Genomic DNA, 22,298 nt, shown 5'->3' with positions numbered 1-22,298 from the left:
TGAGACAGACTCTCTGTTTAAACTATAGCTAACCTATGCAAGTGGCATACACTTTATTGACTGTATTGTTATTGTGCATGGTAACGGTGGTCAGGCAGTGAAGGCACTGAGGCAAAACTAGATGACAAGCCTACGCAGTTGTAACGGTGTTAATAAAGTGCTCCATATAGTTATTGTTAAATCCTGCTAAATGGGTCAAGACTTTTATTTTGGAATTATTCTGTACAGTAGTTGCATTGTGGGTGTCCTGCAGCAGAAGAGAAGTTAACTGCTGCAGGTAAGCTGGGCAAATGAGGGTCCGCATTAAAAGTCATTAAAAGTGTTATAAATTGTATTATATATGTCCTATATCTATTGTTAAAATCATTATGTATGTTCATCCACATAACTCGCGTTTCAGCGATGTTTTGTATTGTCTTGTAACTTTTATTTGGTTTTATTTTCGGTTGACCTTGAAGCACGATCTTATGGCTTTAGTGCAAATTTTAATATCACATTTATTTTGTTCAGGCGGACCAGATCTCACTGTCTTCCCTCATGTTGTATTTCCTGACCCATGCAGGTAACCAATTGTATTTGTTGTTTTGATTTTATGTTTCGTGAATGTTTTATGTTTCACTCGTAGCATGGCTAGCTAGCATTCGCAAGCTAGAATGACTAGCCATTAACGTCTTTGTAGCGTTCTAAATGCAGTACCGCTGTATCACCACAAGAGTGGAGTGTTTACCTTTTTATGAGCGCTGTTTTGCGTGTTTACTAATGAAAATAGATGAAGTAGTGTTTGTATTTGTATGTGGTATATCGAATTCACTCTCTGATTGAATGTTTGCATATTCTACTGTTTATATTTATCTATATAGATTGTTAGTTAGTTTATATAGATCTAATTAGAAATATAACAGATTTCAACAGATTAGATATATAAGTAGTTTACTTATACAGTTACATACATTTACACATTCACACTCATGTTTTTATGCCACATTATTCCCTTTTGGAATTTATTTTGTATTATTTTATTGACACACCTCACCTCATACTGGACCTGAAATGAAATATGCTTAGATACTTAGTGTAGTAGCCTAATAGAATTGTGTCTGAGAGCAGAAGAGAAGTTAACTGCTGCAGGCGGACCAGATCTCACTGTCTTCCCTCATGTTGTATTTCCTGACCCATGCAGACAAATAAACCTGCTTCATCTACCATCATCGTTTCCGAGTGTATCACCAGTAAAACACAACGCAAGTTACAGTGGTGCCGTGATCCCGTGTTCTCCAGTTGGTCGCCGATCAACGCCTCTTCGGACCGGTGGGCCTGTTGTCCTCTTTTGGCTTAACATCTGTTGAGTGCATATGGTTCAGTATACCTGCAGCATGTGAATTATGTAATTATATGATTGTGATGTGAGATGGTAGTATTTGTATTATAGTGTACATAGGTTTTCTGCTTTCTACTTTTCTACTTTCTACTTTTCTATATTACTCTTTCATTGTAATGGATAGCTCACAGTTTACCAGATCTCAGTACTTCCAGACTCCGGGTAGTGTTGGTCGGAGTAGGGGTTTATTGGGGCGCCTCTCCCTTTTCCAGAGCTTAGCTCAGATGTAGGTTGTAGTGTAGGGATGGCAGCCCATGCTTTACCTCCTCTCATTAGGGATTCACCACACACTGCTCCCACACAACAGGATAGCTCCTCCGCACACCAGCTCCCGTACACGTCCACTCCTCTTGACCTTGTAGGTCAGATGGGTAACATTGTGCAACACATAGGTCAGCAGCTCACAGACAGTATTCTCACACACTTGAGCAGGCCTAGCCCAACAGCAGCTACAGCTAGTACACACACACAGGACAGTCACACTCCAGCTCAGGACTTTTTATCTAGTTCATCTCAGCTTCACGTAGTGAGTCAGAGGAAAGTGAGAGATCCTCCTACCTTCAGAGGTGACTCATCAGATTCTGTTACACTTGAAGAGTGGATTGAGCTCATGCGGACCTTCATCAGGAAGGGTGGCCTGCCGACTGAGGAACAAGGTGAGGAGATTTTCATTCACTTAAGAGGCAAAGCCAAGGATGTTGTCAGAGTGGGCATGAAATCTAGCGGCGTCGACATCAGGAGTAACCCAGATGTAATGTACAGTCTTTTGAGGAAGCATTTCAGTTGTCAGCAGTTTTCACCTCTCCCTCTGCAAGACTTTTACACCACTCTCCCTGAGCCACAGGAAGACCCCTATGACTACTGGCTGCGCCTCAACCGTGCTGCTGATGTCACTGCGGAATGTCTCAAAGAACAGGGTAAGCAGCAAGACAATCTGTCCATTGAGGTGACACGAATGTTCATTCGGAACTGCCCGAACTCTGATTTGGCCCTCACATTTCGTTCTAAGACCATTGATAAGTGGTCTGCTTCTGAGGTGCAGGAAGTCTTGAATGAATACCACTCAGAGAAATTCATCAGAGCAGCAGGGAAGAGGAAAGATAAGACAGTCCTGGAGAGGGAGGTGGCTGTGAACAGAATAGAGGTGGCTACTAGCCCAGCGCCCCTGTGTAACCCGCGGTCTCCACAACAGTCTGCACCCACAGATCACTCTTCTCTGGAGAGGATGATTAGTATGCTGGAGAAAGTTCTCATGAGCAATGCCCAGTCCAGACCGACTAGTAGGAAGCCCAGTGGCCTACCTCGGATTCAAGGCCTTAACGACACACCTTGCTTAGTCTGTAAAGACTCCTCTCATTCTGCTCTGTCACACTGTAGGGATAACAGACTGTGTTTCCAGTGTTTCTCACCTGATCACCCACGGAACAAATGTCCACACAGAGGCGGGAGTGCAGCACCCATCAGCCAGCCGTCAAACTGACTGATCTGCGTGTAGGGGAGGACCACGTAGATCTTGAGAGTGAGCCTCCCACCTCTAGCTTCGAAGCTTTTTCAGATTATGAATCTTTAAGTCAGCTGTACCAATTACAGTTCCAAGATCAGATAGTCTGTTCTACACATCAGTTTCAATTGAGAATGGCCCCACTTTTAAAGCCCTTATCGATAGTGGATCCATGGTATGTACTCTTAGCGAGTTTGCTGAAGCTAGTTTATTGAGATGCAGTCCAGATATAACAAAGCAGTCAGCGCACAACATTGTAATTGTTGGCTGTGGAGGCCATCGTGTCAGTCCCACAGCGATTTATGACCTTCAAGTGTCGATGTATGGTTGTTCCATGACGGTCCCTACTCTAGTTGTGCCAGGTCAGACTGAGGAGATGATCCTGGGCACCAACGCCATCAAGAGGCTCTTGACACAGCTGAAAGGGACGACCGGCTACTGGAGACTTATGTCCACGCCCAGCCATATCCAGAGTGATGAGTGTCACAAGTTTTTGTCCCTTTTCTCCAACACTGAGAGGTGGAGAGGTGAGTCTGTGCCAGAGAGAGTAGGCACTGTGAAGCTCCAGAGAAGTGTGACATTAGAGCCGCAGACAGAACACCTGGTTTGGGGAAAGCTACCCGTGTCTTCAGTGTTGTCGGTGGGCAGCACAGTCATCGTTGAGCCGACAAAGTCAAGGTCAAGACCAAAGCAGATAATGGTCGGCAGAGTAATCACACCGCTTTGGGGAGATGGTTCTGTTCCGCTGAAAGTCATCAATCCAACCAACCACAGAGTCGTGTTGAGAAAGAACACCAAGATAGCTGATGTGTCCCCTTGTATCGCTGTGGAAGAACTACCACAACCAGAACAGATCAAGTCAAATGTGCAGTGCGCTGAGAATGCCTGTCCCGCTTCAACGCCCAGATCCAGTGACGAGATTAAACATGTCCTGAGCAACCTGAATCTTCCTGACATCGACTTGGAGTCTTGTGAGGTGTCAGCACACTGGAAAGACGAGCTGCTTCAAGTCATTGAGAGATATGAGTCAATCTTCTCAAGAGACAAAATGGACTGTGGAGAAGCCAGAGACGTTGTCCATCGCATCCATTTGACCGATGACCGACCCTTTCGTTTGCCGTACAGGCGAATGACCACATTTTTTTTTTCTCTCTCTTCTCTCTCTTTTTTTTCTTTCTTGATATTCTCTTTATGGTACGTCCCCAATTTAGCAGTATTTAAGGGGGGTGTATGTAACGGTGTTAATAAAGTGCTCCATATAGTTATTGTTAAATCCTGCTAAATGGGTCAAGACTTTTATTTTGGAATTATTCTGTACAGTAGTTGCATTGTGGGTGTCCTGCAGCAGAAGAGAAGTTAACTGCTGCAGGTAAGCTGGGCAAATGAGGGTCCACATTAAAAGTCATTAAAAGTGTTATAAATTGTATTATATATGTCCTATATCTATTGTTAAAATCATTATGTATGTTCATCCACATAACTCGCGTTTCAGCAATGTTTTGTATTGTCTTGTAACTTTTATTTGGTTTTGTATTTTCGGTTGACCTTGAAGCACGATCGTATGGCTTTAGTGCAAATTTTAATATCACATTTATTTTGTTCAGGCGGACCAGATCTCACTGTCTTCCCTCATGTTGTATTTCCTGACCCATGCAGGTAACCAATTGTATTTGTTGTTTTGATTTTATGTTTCGTGAATGTTTTATGTTTCACTCGTAGCATGGCTAGCATTCGCGAGCTAGAATGACTAGCCATTAACGTCTTTGTAGCGTTCTAAATGCAGTACCGCTGTATCACCACAAGAGTGGAGTGTTTACCTTTTTATGAGCGCTGTTTTGCGTGTTTACTAATGAAAATAGATGAAGTAGTGTTTGTATTTGTATGTGGTATATCGAATTCACTCTCTGATTGAATGTTTGCATATTCTACTGTTTATATTTATTTTATCATACTGGATGATCACCCCCATGTAAGAATATAATTAGATCTAATTAGAAATATAACAGATTTCAACAGATTAGATATATAAGTAGTTTACTTATACAGTTACATACATTTACACATTCACACTCATGTTTTTATGCCACATTATTCCCTTTTGGAATTTATTTTGTATTATTTTATTGACACACCTCACCTCATACTGGACCTGAAATGAAATATGCTTAGATACTTAGTGTAGTAGCCTAATAGAATTGTGTCTGAGAGCAGAAGAGAAGTTAACTGCTGCAGGCGGACCAGATCTCACTGTCTTCCCTCATGTTGTATTTCCTGACCCATGCAGACAAATAAACCTGCTTCATCTACCATCATCGTTTCCGAGTGTATCACCAGTAAAACACAATGCAAGTTACACGAGCACCATTATAAAATAACGGTGGCCTGCAAGGGACATATGAGAAATACAGCTCAGTCTTTGGCATCTGCATGCATATGTAGCAAAGGCATAATTAAGTATAAATAAAGTTTTGTCTCTTTAGTGAACTTCCCCATATCTCTTTTGTAATATATGTTAATCTTTTAATGGTTCCGTTCAGACATGTGGACTCGAGTCACATGACTTGGACTCGAGTCAGACTCGAGTCATGATTTTAATGACTTCAGACTTGACTTGATAAAATTCGGCATGACTTGCGACTCGACTTGGACTTGAATACTATTCACTCGAGACTTGACTCGGACTTTGCCTCTTTGACTTGTGACGACTTGACATGTCTCGAGTCAAAAACTAAATTTCCTGATCATGGACCAGTCTAAAAAAAAAAAAAATAGTGGAGACAAGCGGCCAGTCCAGAGCACAGTTCAGCGCTGCCGCTACCCCCACATGCGTTACGCACTGTGTGCAGGGCACCAAGAGACAGAGAAACGACCAACATTTAGCCAATAACTAGTAGCTTTACCGCAAACTGATTTGCACTCTTGTTAGAGAACGTTTACAATGTCAAAATGCACCAACAGCATGTTACATAAAGATGATACTTTTCGAGTCCTCTCCATTAAGATCCAACTTGAACTTATGCTAGCCTACTGCATTTAATTGAGAACCCCATCTAAGCACGCACGAGAGGGAGAGAAAACGAGTGGCAGGTTCCAGCTGGCTTGTCATTGTTGATGGTGATTGATATTTTCTTTTAAATATAAGAAACGTATAAAAGCAAATCATGAAGGCAACAAATACGAGATTAGGGGAAATTGCGGATTTTTCCGGTTCTCACTACTGTTATAAACTATGAGATCCAGGTCACTATGACATAGGCTGCACTCACTGTGATTTGTAAAGTGGACAAGAATATGAAGAGTTGTCTTTGCCTTTGTGTAATGGAAATGGTGAGTCTTGAAGTAGGCCTATTCAATAATTTGTTTACATGAAGCACATTGATATGCCGATTGAAACGCATTCCACTCAGCTAGCTAGGTGGCTACTGGCTACCAGGCTCATAATTCACATTTAATTGCAAACAGAAAATGTCAAGCAAGCATCATGTCATACATGCATCTATTTCCAAAGGAATGAAAGCTGTTTGTGCCAACTTAATATCATGCTTATCATTGTTAATATTGTGCTATACATGTGGCACAAACAATGTCTGAGTTTGTGGACTAGCCATAGGAATGGAGCTGGTAAAAAAAGATCATTATGAGAATGTGTGGACAGTGGCACACAATGGGCTTAAAGTGACAGTGCACCATTTACAAATGAGATAAACATCATCAAATGTGTAGTATTTCTTAAGAAATGAATACTTTAAAACAAAATTACTGTGTCATTATTATCATTTAAATAATATAAAAGTGTTGACCTTGGCTTCCCTTATGAGTCGCCACTGGCAGACAGCCTAATAAATTGTTTGCAGGCAAATCTGTGGCCTAGCGCAGTGAAATGCCATCAGTCAAATTATTATGACCGCCGCGCAGCGAAGCGGCGGTCATATAGGTTTAGTCAGATTTTTTTAAATTTTTTTTTTAATTTTTATTTTTTATTTTTTCTTTTTCGCATGCCCAAATTTCCGTCAATGATTCCCGGGACACTGAAAGACCGGGGTACACGAAACTTGGTGGACATGTAACCCCACATGGATAGCATGGAACCATCGTTTTTCGTTTTGATCTGTAGCCCCCCCGCTGAATTGGACCCCCCGAAAGGAGGGTAGGGCAGACACAGTTTTCTGTGAATATCTCGAAAACCGTAGGGTTTAGGTGGACCATTTTTTTTTTTGTATGTTGATCTCAAGGGGCCATGTCAACCCATTCCATAACCACTCATTTCATGTATAGCGCCACCTAGTTAAACACAAAAAAGTAAAAATGAGGTGGTGTAATTGAAGGTATCTGTGACCTAACATAGTCAAAACTGCACGAAATTGGAAGTGTAGGATCATTATGACACCCTCTGTATGCACGCCAAGTTTTGTGGAATTCCGTTCATGGGGGGCCACACAATAAATTAATTTATGTTACTATACACCAACTGGCCTGTAGGTGGCCGGAGACAGTTTTCTGTGAATATCTCGAGAACCGTAGGGCCTAGGAGGTCCACCTTTTTTTTGTATGTTGGTCTTAAGGGGGCATGTCAACCCATCCCATTACCACTTATTTCATGTATAGCGCCACCTAGTTAAAAATTAAAAAGCAAAAAATTAGGTGTTTTCATCTCAATATCTCTGGCTGACAAGGTCAAAACTGCACGAAATTAAAAGTGTAGGATCATTATGACACCCTCTGAATGCATGCCAAGTTTTGTGTACTTTCGTTCATGGGGGGCCTTACAATAAAATAATTTATGTGTACATTTAGTGACGTACACCAACAAGGATTCCCGGGACACTGAAAGACCGGGGTACACAAAACTTGGTGGGCATGTACCCCCACATGGATAGCATGGAACCGTCATTTTTCGTTTTCATCTGCAGCCCCCCCGCTGGACTGGACCCCCCGAAAGGAGGGTAGGGCAGACACAGTTCTCTGTGAATCTTTTATGGTATGTTGGTCTCAAGGGCCCACATCAACCTGGCTCATAATCACTCATTTGTGATTTGCCCCCCCCCCCCCCCCCCCCCCCAGTAAAAAATGAAAATCAGTAGGATTAAAAGAAAGCCAAAATAAATATTCATCATCATCATCATGGCTGCATTTTCAGTATTGGCGAGAAGTAGTCGTTTGTCCACTAGATGGCGCATCGTTGCAGTGAGACGTAATTTTGTTGGAAGTTAAAAGTGGGTTGGATAAAACAATGGACGCTTCATACAAGGACTGTAATTTACCGCAGCGAACATCTAATAAGGATAGGACGATGTTCACATGAAGTGTAATTCCCATTTCTTCTTGAAGCCGAAATAAATCTGAGGATGTTTATTGGACATGCTTGGTTTTTACTGCAGGTACGTTAATCTTGTAATATCAATAAGGACCTAGGTAATGTTACCGTTAGCGTTGGTTGAGTGATGGAGGCATTTGATTTATTGCATTTGTAGAAAACTATAAATGCGGTTATACCAAGCAAATGTATAGCAGCACTGTTTGTATCTTTCGACTGTCATTTATTGCACGTGCTACAAAATCATTCTGTGCAATGGAAGATTTACCAACGTTACACCGGTCTGATACAGTTTTGCCTATACATGCGTGAGACTGAGACGCCTGTTTATTTTGTTTTAAGTGCGTGCAGGGTGTGAGAGGGGAATCGATGTGCTTTGATTACAGCTTGGTAGTTGTAGTCTGTGAAATTAAAAAGCACGTGTGTGTGAAGTATCCAAACAATGACACCTTCATTTCATTATGGCTGCTTTAGCAACACACCTTAAGCTACTGTGTAGTGGGTCCCATTTAGAAGTGGCTACTTCATTCGCGCTTTCCTTGACTCATGGAGCTGCTTGAATGTTATTAAAACTTTTCGCCACGATATGACAGTTTAAGTCCGCTTGATACTGTAAGGCGTAAGCCATTGGTTTCCAAAGGAGATTTTATTTGTGTCGCCAGCATAGCCTATTGACAATTTATGTTGTAAATAGGCCTACCTTATAATCCTACCTGTAGCTTAGGGAAGCTAACAGCTTTCTATTAGGATCTAGTTTGTTAGTTACCGTTTTGTCATAACTCCCTGATGCATTTTTGCATTTAGAATAGCCAGAGCGTGTATATCTCAATCGGAAAATTAAACAATATCGGGTGCCTATGGACTAGGCTGGGTGAACCCAGCCTGATCTGCCTGCTATTTATTTTTTGATTTCTTAAAAGATTGAGCTTGGTCTGATGAAAGCCAGACTAGCCATGGACCTCAGTTAAACAATGCAAGGGAACATGAATCAGCCTATATTTGCACTAACAATAACGGACAAAAGCTCTTCAACTTTGGCCCGTTAAAATGTGTATGAACAGTCTAGCGACGCATTTCATCAAGGCCCATTTGGACATGTCAGTTATTTGCACCACTGGTTAGATGTAAAACAGCATTTCGTTTCTACTGTTACTTAATTTGTGCATTAACAATAACGTTTCAGACTACTGTTACTTAATTTGTGCATTGACAATAAAGTATTACATGAACTAAAGATGACTAAAATCTTATGTAGAAGAAGAAACATTCACAAAAAATCCATCCATCCAAAAATGACCTTTGTTTTTGATAGCTGTTGAAAACGGCATGGAACTGACAGAGATGTTTTTGTTTAAAAATACATAAAAAATAAATAAATAAATAAATAAATAAATAACATTATGCTGATACCTTTTGCTTTTCCCAAATACAATGTAGCCTACAGGTGTAAGTGACCTTTCATCAATCCAGTTGCAATGGATGAACTGTGATGAACTGCCCTACTTGTGATTGTTTAGAGATTTTAAAGGTTTTATAACAATGCTACATCTTCTTTGGCTATTCTACAATCTATTCACCTTTTCAGCACCAGTAGGCTACTTTCTGTGCAGCCGCACACACACACTCAGGCATGCCAAACAAGCATACACAAAAGTTTCAAGAGTGGGGGATGGAGTAAAATATGAAGACAAATTGAAGTGTGATTTATTTTCGCGGAACGGATGTACAGGACTGAGCGGCGGTCATATTTTGTACCGCTATGCGGTACATCTAGTTTTTTATTAGATTGAATATGCAAATTAGCGTCGTAAATTCATTTGAAGAAAACCGATTGTTATCTGAGTAGCCTTTTGACTGGGTGCTAACGGGTGCATTACTTTGTAGGATGCCAGAACTCTTTTCGTCTGCATGTCGTCATTGATTGCCCTGTCTGTTGTCTTCCAGGTATGTTTGCCTTAGATAATTGTAAAAAAACAAGATTTGTCATGTCTCTTATTACTGTACGGTTTATTTCATGTTTTGTATATTGTAACCTATACTATACGATCAAGTGCATTGCTACTACTATTGTAGGCTGTTTATTTCACACTGGATCATCTTGGAACAAAATGTACTGAATAGTATATAGCTTACATTATGTAGCTTACAGTATATATATGTATTTTTATTTGTCTCTCACGTTTTGGAAGTCTGGAAAGGGGATGCCAGAACTCTTTTCGTCTGCATGTCGCCATTGATTGCCCTGTCTGTTGTCTTCCAGACCAGGAATAAATGCTGACAAATCAACTCTTCGCCTCCTCTACATCACTTCTAGCCATAGAAAGACTTTTTAGTTATTAATCATGTAACTGACTGGTTAAAGTCGGTTACACATAGAAAAAAACATTCATCTGCAGAATTTCCCTACAGTACATTCAGCAATGTAAGTTATGAACCCATTTTCTACAAGCCACATGTCTTCCTAACATTCCGACATTGAAATTATATATATATCTGGTTTCTAGACCCAGAGACAGTTGATAAACTAACCTAACACAGTTTTTCTAGAACTAGACTACCAAAAAAGTTGCTGAACGTGTGTTATTTCAGGTTATCATCCAGAGAGAAAAAATACTCTTATGTGATTGGCTGGTGGGGTTGGCTTCTATGGATTAGGAATAGATGGGCTCCTCCTATTAAGTCAGGTTCTGCTCAAGGTTTCTTCCTGGAGTTTTTCCTTGCCTCAGTTGCCATATGGCGTGCTTGTGAGGGGTAAAGGGTAAAGGCTGGCAGTCTTAAATGTCTGTGTATAAAGTCAAATAATTGCGACATATGCTAAAAACATGCTAAGGCTGGCTAATGGCACCTGAGGTGGCACCACAAGGTTTTTTTGGTACGAGGGTTTTTTTTTTCAGGAATCTCACACCAACATTAAGCATGTGTTACATGCTTCAAATGTAAAGCACTTTGAGCTGCATTCTGTGTATGAAAGGTGCTATACAAATAAAGCTTATTATTATTATTATTATTATTATTATTATAACATTAAGCCAGCAGCTTTCCATCCACTACTGTAATTCCTCTTTCCGCCATATTGGAACTCCGCCATATTGGATTTAGTCCAAACTCTACGGAAAGTTTCCGCGGTTACAAATTTCATCCGATTTTCACAGAACTTGGCGGAGATGATCTTCTGCCCGAGCCGCACAAATGATACTTGTCAGATTTTTTAATTTCATTTTTGTTTGCCCGTAACGGGCAATCAAATATGGTGATGAAGCCGCCAAACAGGAAGTGGACTAACATCTCCGTGACGCTTTTAGTTAACATAACAAAACTCAATACCATTAGTCAGGACACTGTCCCAATCACTCACAGCAATTTTTATGCATATACATTGAACACTCTAGCGCCACCACCAGTTCAATGCTGGACATGCGTTCATGCACGTGATCCTTGACTCTTTTGTCTGATTTTCACAATTGAGGTAGCGTCTTAATCCTTGGAACATCCCAAGTTCATCGACCCCTATCCCATCACTTTCCGCCATATTGGACCTCCGCCATATTGGATTTAGTCCAAACTCTACGAAAAGTTTCAGCGGTTACAAATTTCCTCCGATATTCACAGAACTTGGCGGAGATGATCTTCAGACCGAGCCGCACAAACGATACTTGTCAGATTTTTTAATTTAATTTTTGTTTGCCCGTGACAGCCAATCAAATATGGCGATGAAACCCCCAAACAGGAAGTGGGCTAACATCTCGGCTATGCTTTAATGTATGAAGTCCAAACTTGGTACAGGGACTTGGTATCTGATTGTGAGGACGCACTAGGAAATTGGCATCATGTGGCCTCTATAGGGGGCGCTGTAATACAGGAAGTGAGTTTGTATCTCAGCAACGCTTTGGTGTACAAAGTCCGAACTTGGTATAAGGACCTGTTACCTGATTATGATGACACACTAGGAAATTGGAATCATTTGGCCTCTATAGGGGGCGGTGCAATACAGGAAGTGAGCTCCTATCTTAGCAGCGCTTTGATGTATGAAGTCCAAATTTGGTACAGGGACTTGGTACCTGATTGTGAGGGCACGGTGAAATTGGCATCATTTGGCATCATTTGGCCTCTATAGGGGGCGCTGTAATACAGGAAGTGGGCTCAACAGAGATGCTGGCTGAACTGGGAATACTTCGCCTGCCTACCACAACAACGGACCCGTCTGCTTCACCTGGCCGGCGTCACCGCAAGCGGTGTGCCAGGACAAGGAAGAGAGGCAAGCGAGCTGGCGTCGGAACAAGGCTAGCAGCCAACCCAACTCGCCCAGCAATACCATCCATATTCCTGGCAAACGTAAGATCACTGGACAATAAGATGGACGACATTCGGTTGCTAAGATCAGCAAACAAGACAGTGAGTAACTGCTGCGTGACTGTTATCACTGAATCATGGCTCAACGATAACATCCCCGACTCTGCTATACACCTGGAGCAGCTAACGTGCTATCGAGCAGACCGAGCCCTAGCAGACAAAAGACGTGGTGGAGGAGTTTGTGTTTACACACATGATGCTTGGTGCCGAGACGCTACGGTAGTACACAGACACTGCTCTCCACTGGCGGAGTTTATGATTATTAAGTGCCGACCCTTCTACCTCCCCAGGGAATTCACCGCGATTCTGCTGGTCGCGGTGTACATCCCCCCCAGCAACAAAAACAGTGACAGGAGCATGGCACTGAATGAGCTGTATCGGACCGTCAGTGAACAACAAAGTGAACACCCGGATGCCTTCACAATCATCGCTGGAGACTTCAATCACGCCAATCTCAAAACTGTACTACCAAAATTTCACCAACATGTAAACTTCCCAACAAGAGGACAAAACACCCTGGACCTTGTTTACACCCCACAGAAAGAAGCCTACAAAGCCAAACCCCTCCCCCATATCGGGCAATCAGACCACATTAGCATCCTACTAATGCCCCGATACAGACAAAGAGCAAAAGTCACCAAACCGGTTCTGAAGGAGGTGAGAATGTGGCCGGAGGGGGCCGTCTCACAACTTCAGGACTGCTTTGAAACAACAGACTGGGATATCTTCAAAACAGCTGCCACCCACAACAACCACATTGACATTGAGGAATACACAGACACTGTGACCTCCTACATCACCAAATGCATCGATGATGTTACAGAAATAAAACACATCACCACTCGGGCCAACCAGAAGCCATGGCTGACAGGAGACGTCCACAGACTGCTGAGGGCCAGAGACAAAGCCTTCAGAGCTGGAGATGTAGCTGGCCTAAGAACAGCGAGGGCTAACCTGTCCCAGGGCATCAGGAAGGCAAAAAAGGATTACACAGACAAAATAACAACACACTTCAAAGACAGCAGAGATGCACAGAGCCTATGGCAGGGCATACAGGCCATCACTGACTACAAGCCTGCGCCACGGAGCTGTGAGAACAACACCTCTCTGCTAAATGACCTGAACAGTTTTTTCGCCCGTTTTGAAGCACAAAATGACACTCACCCACAGAAAACCCCACCTCCCCCCCACGACCAACCCCTGTACCTGTCCTCTGCCAGCGTGAAGAGGACACTAGCCACCATTAACCCACGCAAAGCAGCAGGCCCAGACAACATACCAGGACGAGTGTTGAAGGACTGTGCAGAAGAGCTGAAGGATGTTTTTACAGACATTTTCAACACCTCTCTGGAGCAAGCAGTCATCCCATCACTTTTCAAAACTGCCACCATCATACCCGTGCCAAAGAAATCATCACCATCATGCTTCAATGACTACCGTCCTGTAGCACTCACGCCCATAATCATGAAGTGCTTCGAACGGCTAGTCATGTCACACATCAAAGCCACCCTACCCCCCACCCTGGACCCCTTCCAGTTTGCATACCGAGCCAAACGATCCACGGAGGATGCAATCTGCTCTGCCCTCCATCCAGCCCTCACCCACTTAGACAATAAAGACTCATATGTGAGAATGCTGTTCATAGACTTCAGTTCAGCATTCAATACCATAATACCACAACAACTCATCAGCAAACTGGACAAGCTAGGATTCAGTACCTCCCTCTGCAACTGGCTGCTGGATTTCCTGTTGCAGAGACCACAAGCAGTACGTGTCGGGAACAACACCTCAAGCACTCTGACCCTGAGCACGGGGGCCCCTCAAGGGTGTGTGCTCAGCCCCCTGCTCTTCACACTGCTAACACATGACTGTACAACCACTCACAGCTCCAACCATCTGGTGAAGTTTGCGGACGACACAACACTGGTGGGCCTCATCACTAAGGGCGATGAGGCTCACTACAGAGAAGAAGTAGACTTGCTGGCTAAATGGTGCAAAGACAACAACCTCCTGCTAAATGTCAGCAAGACCAAGGAGATCGTTGTCAACTTTCAGAGAGGCCACAAACAACTGCCACCACTGTCCATCGACGGAGATGCTGTGGAGAGAGTGAGCAGCACAAAATTTCTGGGGGTGCACATCAGCGACGACCTCTCCTGGACCACCAACACAGCATCACTGGCGAAGAAAGCCCAGCAGCGCCTCTACTTCTTGCGCAAATTGAAGAAGGCAAGTGCCACGCCTCCTGTCATGACTACATTCTACAGAGGGACCATCGAGAGCATCGTCTCCAGCAGCATCACAGTGTGGGGCGGAAGCTGCACAGATCAGAACAGGAAGACCCTCCAGCGCACTGTTAACACAGCTAAGAGGATCATTGGAGCACCACTCCCCTCCCTGCAGGACATTTACACCACCCGCCTCACCCGCAAAGCACTAATGATTGTCAAGGATACAACCCACCCTGCACACAAACTGTTCAGCCTCCTGCCCTCTGGAAAGCGGTACAGGAGCCTCCGCTCCCGCACCACCAGACTGGCAAGTAGCTTCATCCACCAAGCAATCAGGATGCTGAACACTCTACCCACTCTCCCATCACTGACAGCCCCCCCCACCCACCAGCCAACCAGGAACCTAGGAAACTAGGATCCTGTCTACCAAACCCCCCCCCCCCCCCCCCCAGTTACTTCATGTAACTGTTAAGACTATAGAAATATACAACACAACTACCTCTATTTTTTTTTAATATATGTCCTATATTTCTATTTTGATACATACATGTTCTATATTTCAGTCTTGCACTTTAATTTAATGTTTATTGTCTATGGCTATGTCCATAGTATGTCTATGTCTGTATTTAAAGCATGTCTATGTCTGCATGGGAAAGTAAGAAACGAAATTTCAATTCTTTGTATGACCAGTGCATGTAAAGAAATTGACAATAAAAGCCAACTTGACTTGACTTGACTTGACTCATACTGTATCTCAGCAACTCTTCATTGTATGAAGTTCAAAACTTGATACATGGACATATTAGATGATTGTGAGGACATGCAAGGAAAGTGGTTTCATTTGGCCTCTAGGGGTGCTGTAATAAAGAAAGTGAGCTCACATCTCAGCAACACTTTGGTGTATGAAGTCCAAACTTGGTCCAAACTTGGTAGAGGGACATGGTAGCTGATTGTGAGAACGCACAAGGACATTGGTGTAATTTGGCCTCTTGCTGTGAGTGCTTGCTCATGCCATGGCAATGCCATTCCTGCTATAGCGCACTGCTAGGCCCCCGCATTGCTGCTTGCAGCTATATTTATTACTATAATTATAATTCTGAATAACGGGACACCTATGAAGTAAATCTGTTCATTTTTTTTGTATTAATTATTAAATAAAAGATTAATTCTGTGTAACAGTTTGCAACAATATACAAGTTAAACCAAAAGTCTTCAGCTGTTACCTAGCTAGCAAACATAACTAGCCATTCCCATTCACTTTCCGTTTATTGTGCTAACATTAGCTAGCTGGCTAGCTAGCTCGGACAACAGGCAAAATTAAACTATTTATTCCATGTCCGAGAGACTGTTTCATTGGCATCACACACAAGCAATGGCAATAGAATAGTACACAAAATTATTTTAATCTTTTGTTATTGCTTATTCAGAGAAAAAATTACGTTTTGATGCGCCTAAGAGTCCGGAACTAGTGCCAGTTTTTTTTATGTGTGACGACTACCATAGTTTAAAACGAGGCAGCGCTTGAGAGGTTGATTACAATATAACACTTAACCACTAGATGGGAGAAATTCTCACACAGGGGGGCTTTTTTTAGTAGCCTGCCTGCCTACGTACTTCCGCTCAATTTCTTTTCCCTACAGTATTCCGTCTGGAATAGGTTGATTCGCCCTCGTTTACTTCAGTAGTTGGGCAGCTGAACCAACCAGCGAACAGAGGGCGTCCCTGAGAGCAATTACATAACACAGGCATGGTGTTTCAATTCCTATGTCCCCGCCCCCGAAGCAGCTGACCGCTTGGAATACATCAACGTAGGGAGCGAAAAGGGCTTATACATATGAAATCTTTGAGCAAATGTGAATAAAAGGCGCAATTAAGGTTGGTGTGAGTTATTTTAGCTCTTTCTAGTTTAGCCTATTAACAGGAGTGTCACGAACAAAGTCACAGTCGAGTAGGATGTTATATCGTCAGCTAAACTTTAGTCATACCTTAATTTTGTCACTTGAAATACGAACGTACCTGAGTCTAACTTTAGTTTAGTAGGCTACATGGTCGCGTCAAAATCGCTATTTTTCAAACACTAAGAAGGCTTGACATAACATGAAACTTCGATCAAAGCATCATTAGTGTCTCGTCACATGAACTCGAGCATTGAGAACATTGCAAACTGTGCCCTCCCACCCGGAAATAAACGTTTGCCTATGGATCTAGGCCAGACTCTCTGTGAAGTCAGAGAGTCTGGTTTCCAAGCTTGCTTTTCAGATTAACCATTCTAATTTCTGAAAATTAGATTTATATTAATAAATGAATATTTTGGTGTTTTTTAGGGTTGAATTTTAAAGGTATTGTTCAGCCCTCACAATTATTTATTATATTTCATATAATTTATGAGGGCTATTCCCTCTGATTTAAATGGTGGGGTCTATTTTATCTTTGTCATGTAGCATAGCCACACAATAAGCCTTTGTTCTGCCACAAGGGCATCAAGTGTGAAAAAATGGTCTTCAGTCAGGGTCAATGGTGTAAAAAGCACTTGCCCATCGTGCTGGCACATGCTCTGACATCTTTGATCTTGTTGATGAAGGCTTCATCCTTTTCCTGCATGACATTGCCTGAAACTTTCTTGTCAGCACACCAGAGGATACTACTTGCTGGAATGACAGTGACCAGACAGTGAATCCTGTCACTCAGACTTGGATCTTTGTTATATTCCTTTTCCTCCTGTTGACAAGACTTTGCAGAATTGAACTGTACAAGGGAATAGAAAAATGAAAAACAACAATGTCCTGTAGTTAGTTGCAAGCCCTTCATTTAACATGTATGGTGAAAATGGAAAATTAATTTAACCTGGATGGTGAAAATTGAAAATTAATTTAACCTGGAGGGGGAAATGTATATGGGAGACATTAACAGATTGGACATGAATTAACTATTGCCTGTAGTTGTGTTTACCTTATACCCTTCTTTGATGTGACCCTCCAAGATTTTTATCAGGTCATCTGTTTGCACTCCGTTGGAATCGCCTGTTTCCTGACCCATGGCATCACTGATGACAAATCGTAAGTAGGATCCATATTCTCCATTTTTAATTTTGTTGGTTTTGTACTGAAAATTACAACATTCTCATTATTATAAACGAGTTAAGAGTCCACAAATACTGCAGCTACAAATAACAGTATGGGCCCTATCTTACACCTGGCACAACATTTCCCAATTCATGGGTCCCTTTTCAGAAATGGATAGTAGGATGTGGTGGTTATAGCAAAGAGAATAGAAGTACCAAGAGGCGACACTTAACATTCCATAGCAACAAATGTGCCCATGACCGAGCTGCGCCTCCGCCATCTTGGACTGAACGCAACACAACTAGAACTTAATGATACCGGTCCAGGTGAAAAAGTGTCTTGCAGTATTAAAGCAAAATTATCTCTAACCTTTTCTCATACCCTTAATTCCTTAACTGTCATAAACTGTGTTGAAAAAGGCAAAATATGACGAGTATACATTTATTAATAATAATTTAGGCTTCCACCGAATTTGACAGGCACTTTAACACTGGTTGCTAAGGGCTGCTTACATCTCGGAACAGTGTGTCTTCAACTGTGCTTTATATGAACCATTCGCTATAGATCAGGTTTTCCTTAGTCAGTGGCGTAATCCTTTTCAGAGGGTGTAAGGTAGTGATTTTTGGATCATGGCCAGGCCAGACCACACCTTATGTCATTAAGTGTCACATCCCTGGGTTTAATAAAAGTGGAGCACATGGCGAAAACGTCATCCCCTTTATTGAGTGTAAGATTGCGTCCCGCTTTTCCGCCAGGTGTAAGATAGGGCCCACGGTATGACTTTCAAATCTTTTTTTTTTTAGCCTGCATATGACCTTTAAATGTGAACTAATGGTTGGAAATTGAGTGTGATATAGTGACCAATCAATCTGGTTTACGTTGGCATCTTCTGATTGAAGTCAATGGCCATGAACATCCTAAATGGTGAAAGCACAACAACAGCACCAACTACCGACCAAGTACCAAAACCTTGGCACTTCTATACTATTTAGTGAGTATAGGCAGAGTACATGACCGTATATGAGGATGTGTAATGGTATCTGTGTAATGGTGTAACGGTCCATAGCTGTGCAGTATGTACGTTGGTAAATCTACCTCCCGACATCTTAATAGTAGTGCTGGTAGGAGAGCTAGCCTGGGCTTTTATTTCGATTGCTAGTGCGCTCGACTTCTGATCCGAGGTGATGCTGTTTGCGGGTGCAATGTTATGTAAAGCATGTGCAAGGCTGAGCTACATGGTTCAACGCAACACAGGTCACACATGCAGGCTATATTTACGACTCTGGGTTGGAATTTTATGGTCTGACCTCTGCATTTTCTGGTGCTGTGACCAGGATCGGTTTAGAGGGGTGAGTCTTTCCCAGTTTAAATGAGATACTCACTGTCTTTGTGCAGCTGTGTCCAGCATTTCCTTCAGCTGTGGTTCCATTGGTCATTCGCCCCTGAAAGATGCTGTCTATGGAGTTGATGAAGCTGGACTTTCCTGCTCCCACTGGACCATGAACCAGGATACGGAGATGCTTAACATCTTCATTGCTGATTTCCAGTCTCCTCAAATGGTCTTTCATCTCATCCCTTTTGCTGGGCATTTAAACATTGATTTGCATGAATAATGTGGGCTGAATATTAACACGCTGAATAATAAAAATATCAAACGACACTACAGAGATTATTGAAGTAAAGTGTTTGTAGTTCATACATCTGCAGTTCTAACTGCAAGCGTGTGTTGACAGTTGTATTAAATGTTCTCTGTCCTTTGAATTCATTAAATATGCATATCCGCTGCATCAGGTCTCATTCAATTTTTGATGTTTTCAGTTGCGTCGCCGCCAATTAGGTAATTCTTATTGAAAACAAAGTAACCCATCTCATTTAGTCATTGACACAGCGTAAGATTTTTTTTATTTATTATTTACCTACAATTTTAACCATAAAAGTTGTAATTTCTTGCATAGTACCAGAGTTACCCTTTGGTTATTTTCCCTCGGAAGTCCCTAGATAGGGCACAGTTTAACATCCATAGACATTGGACAACAGTCAACACACAACAAGACAAATCACAAAGATTACATCAATATAAACCTTTTCAATCTTTTTCAAGAGGGATTCAAGTTGAAACGTTTAAAACCTCAAATACTTTGAAAGTAAAATGAATCAGACTTTAACTTAATGTTCTATAAAATGTCTTTAAAATATGTTTTAGTGTTTTCTGTCACACTTGACATACTGTACAGTACCTTAGGAAAGCTTGTTTGTGCTGTTGAGATGGCCTATAATGCACACACACACACACACACACACACTTAGATCTCAGTTAGTTGGTAGACAGTGAACTCACCTCCAATCCAGTATCCTCCATGGTTCTTGCAGCACTGTGAAACACACACATTATACTAATGAATTAATTGACTAATGAATTGAACACCAAAAACCCTTAGTGACAAGAATAGTTCCCATGAACAAAACACCTGGGATTAGTCAGTTTCATAGCCAGACATTGTTAGTCTTTCATATCTGTGACACAATGAATCTCAATCTGGAAACAGCTGGAGGAATAGTATGGGCAGTTATGACTATTGTATCCACTAGGGGTGCTGCTGCTTTAGTCCAACAGGAAGTATGCCCTTACATGGAGAGCAGGAAGGGTGCTCCTTAGATTCTGATCCGCCCATGTCTGGCTGTTTCTGAGAGGGAAAAATGAGATTGCTTATCTGGTAAAGGAATGTTCTGTTGTCATTTTGATCCTTAAGGACATGAAACATTTTACAAAATATATCAAACATGTTTTATAAAAATACACAACCTTTAAGAACAACATACCATCAACTCTTCTTACAAGTGCCACTTCTCATTTGTGAACCTGTGGGCAATCTTCATATTTGAGGCCCATATTTGTAATCCCCTGAGCCCTTACACACCATAAATAGTACAGAGATATAAACTGCTTTCAGACCTACATGTAAGTCTGCATGTTCTGCAGATGTCAAGGCAAGTTTGGGCCGTATATCTGAACAACATAACCGGCTATTTGGAATTCTAAACTTACACTGCAGTCCGACGGACATCAAGTAAATGATCTTGTATTTGAACAAAACGAAGAACATGCAGAGATTCTGTTCATGTGCGTTGGTGTTATTCACACACATGACCGCATAATGTCAGCATATAAGCATCATATCTGAATTATCCGAAGGGTCAGGTCGGACCTCCGTTTGAAAAAGCTCTGTATATGCTGTGGAGGACGTGTCTGAAAGCAGCTATAGAGAAATATAGAGTAAGTAGATAGACATTATGCCATCAGAGACCACCTGCAGTGCCTTCAAAGACCACCATGGGATGGCAGACCACTATTTAACACAGGCTTTAAAAAGGCGGGATGGGGCTGGGGTCAAGTGAGGTAGAGGGTTGTTGTTGCATTACTTCTTCATCAACCTTTGTCAATATGCTCACATAAGGGGGTATATATACACATTCTGTTCTGTATAAAGTGATTTTGGTTCACCCATTTTTTTTTGTTAAAGTGAAAAAGCGCAAAGCTCAGCTGGTGAAAATATGTTTTTTTCTGGAGCTGGATTTACAAGGCTGTCAATAGAAGAGAAAAGCATCCTGGAAATCTTATGGAAATCTTCTGCTCCAAATCTAATATAATTCTTCACTCGTAATTGTGGACAGTGTTGTGTGATAGAAAATAACCAATTAATTGTTACTGAGTCTTTTCCTTCTTACAAGGTCCGACGTTTTAAGACATTTTTAGGCCTTACATATCGAAAACAACAAAAAAGTAATAAAAAAAAACAATTTTAGATCTTTTGTAAAAAGTTTCTTATTTTCATTTGCACACTGTTGTAACATACATTGTAAGAAAGTACCTTTGTGTGTCCAGCCGTCTCCTCTTAAGGTCCGCTGAGAAACGTTAGATATCGTCGCACAAAAGAAAATGAGGATTCCTTTGAATGTTATGATTTGATATGCTGTGGCATCAGGTTTCAGGGGGGAGGGGGATCTTGTGCAGGGGCGGTGGAACACGAGGTGGCAGGGATGGCATGATAGGATGAGAAGAATCTGTATTGTCATTGCACATCAGATTTAGAATGCAATTGCAGTGCTTCTTTGGTCAGTGCATAATAAATATAAACAATAAAAAGATAAATATAAAGATAAATATAAACAATAAAAGAGAGAAGTAAGCAATACATCGTTTACTCATCATAGTGCACACACACTTTATGAGTTCAGGAACCTGATGGCCCAGGGGAAGAAACTGTTTTTGAGTCCTGTTCTTGAGGCACCTGTAGGCCTACCATAAGGAGGAGGTTGAGAGGTCGGCAATGATTGCACTCGATGGTGCTGTGGTAAAAGGCCACAACAGTTTCTCCTCCAGATGAAGTACCCTTAGGAAGTGGAGTCGCTGTCAGGCCTTTTTTAACACAGTGGATGTGATGTGTTGGCAGTCCAGGAGAGG

General features: G+C 41.9%; 3 protein-coding genes across 8 annotated transcripts in view; 2 read left to right on the top strand and 1 right to left on the bottom strand.

Moving 5' to 3' along the window:
* LOC121718967 (interferon-induced protein 44-like) overlaps positions 1–22,298 on the top strand; it is a 247,328-nt gene that overhangs the window by 202,951 nt on the left and 22,079 nt on the right. The gene's annotated exons all lie outside the window — the stretch shown is intronic.
* LOC121718947 lies at positions 889–5,202 on the top strand. Of its 4 annotated transcripts, XM_042104403.1 has the most exons (3): positions 2,056–4,248; positions 4,484–4,535; positions 5,164–5,181. In XM_042104403.1, the coding sequence occupies exon 1, from the start codon at positions 3,052–3,054 to the stop codon at positions 4,159–4,161; it is 1,110 nt and encodes a 369-aa protein (XP_041960337.1). In that variant the 5' UTR covers positions 2,056–3,051; the 3' UTR covers positions 4,162–4,248; positions 4,484–4,535; positions 5,164–5,181. The 4 variants fall into 4 exon arrangements, 3 of the variants coding, with proteins under 3 accessions (XP_041960337.1, XP_041960336.1, XP_041960335.1); XR_006034057.1 differs by lacking the exon at positions 2,056–4,248 and adding an exon at positions 889–1,308 and having other exon boundaries at positions 4,484–5,186; XM_042104402.1 differs by having other exon boundaries at positions 2,056–4,535; positions 5,164–5,202.
* LOC121718989 (interferon-induced protein 44-like) lies at positions 5,234–21,795 on the bottom strand. 3 transcript variants are annotated; one of them, XM_042104478.1, is made up of 7 exons: positions 21,706–21,795; positions 20,466–20,520; positions 20,175–20,208; positions 19,219–19,417; positions 17,724–17,876; positions 17,309–17,519; positions 5,234–5,302 (listed from the first exon to the last, which is right to left on the bottom strand). In XM_042104478.1, the coding sequence occupies exons 2-7, from the start codon at positions 20,506–20,508 to the stop codon at positions 5,289–5,291; spliced, it is 654 nt and encodes a 217-aa protein (XP_041960412.1). In that variant the 5' UTR covers positions 20,509–20,520; positions 21,706–21,795; the 3' UTR covers positions 5,234–5,288. The 3 variants fall into 3 exon arrangements, with proteins under 3 accessions (XP_041960412.1, XP_041960411.1, XP_041960410.1); XM_042104477.1 differs by lacking the exon at positions 5,234–5,302 and having other exon boundaries at positions 16,992–17,519; positions 21,691–21,779; XM_042104476.1 differs by lacking the exon at positions 5,234–5,302 and having other exon boundaries at positions 16,993–17,519.

This window comes from Alosa sapidissima, chromosome 9 (genome assembly GCF_018492685.1).
Source record: "Alosa sapidissima isolate fAloSap1 chromosome 9, fAloSap1.pri, whole genome shotgun sequence".
NCBI lineage: Eukaryota > Metazoa > Chordata > Actinopteri > Clupeiformes > Clupeidae > Alosa > Alosa sapidissima.
Note: the sequence above shows the minus strand (reverse complement) of the source record. Positions and strands in the feature narration are given on the sequence as shown.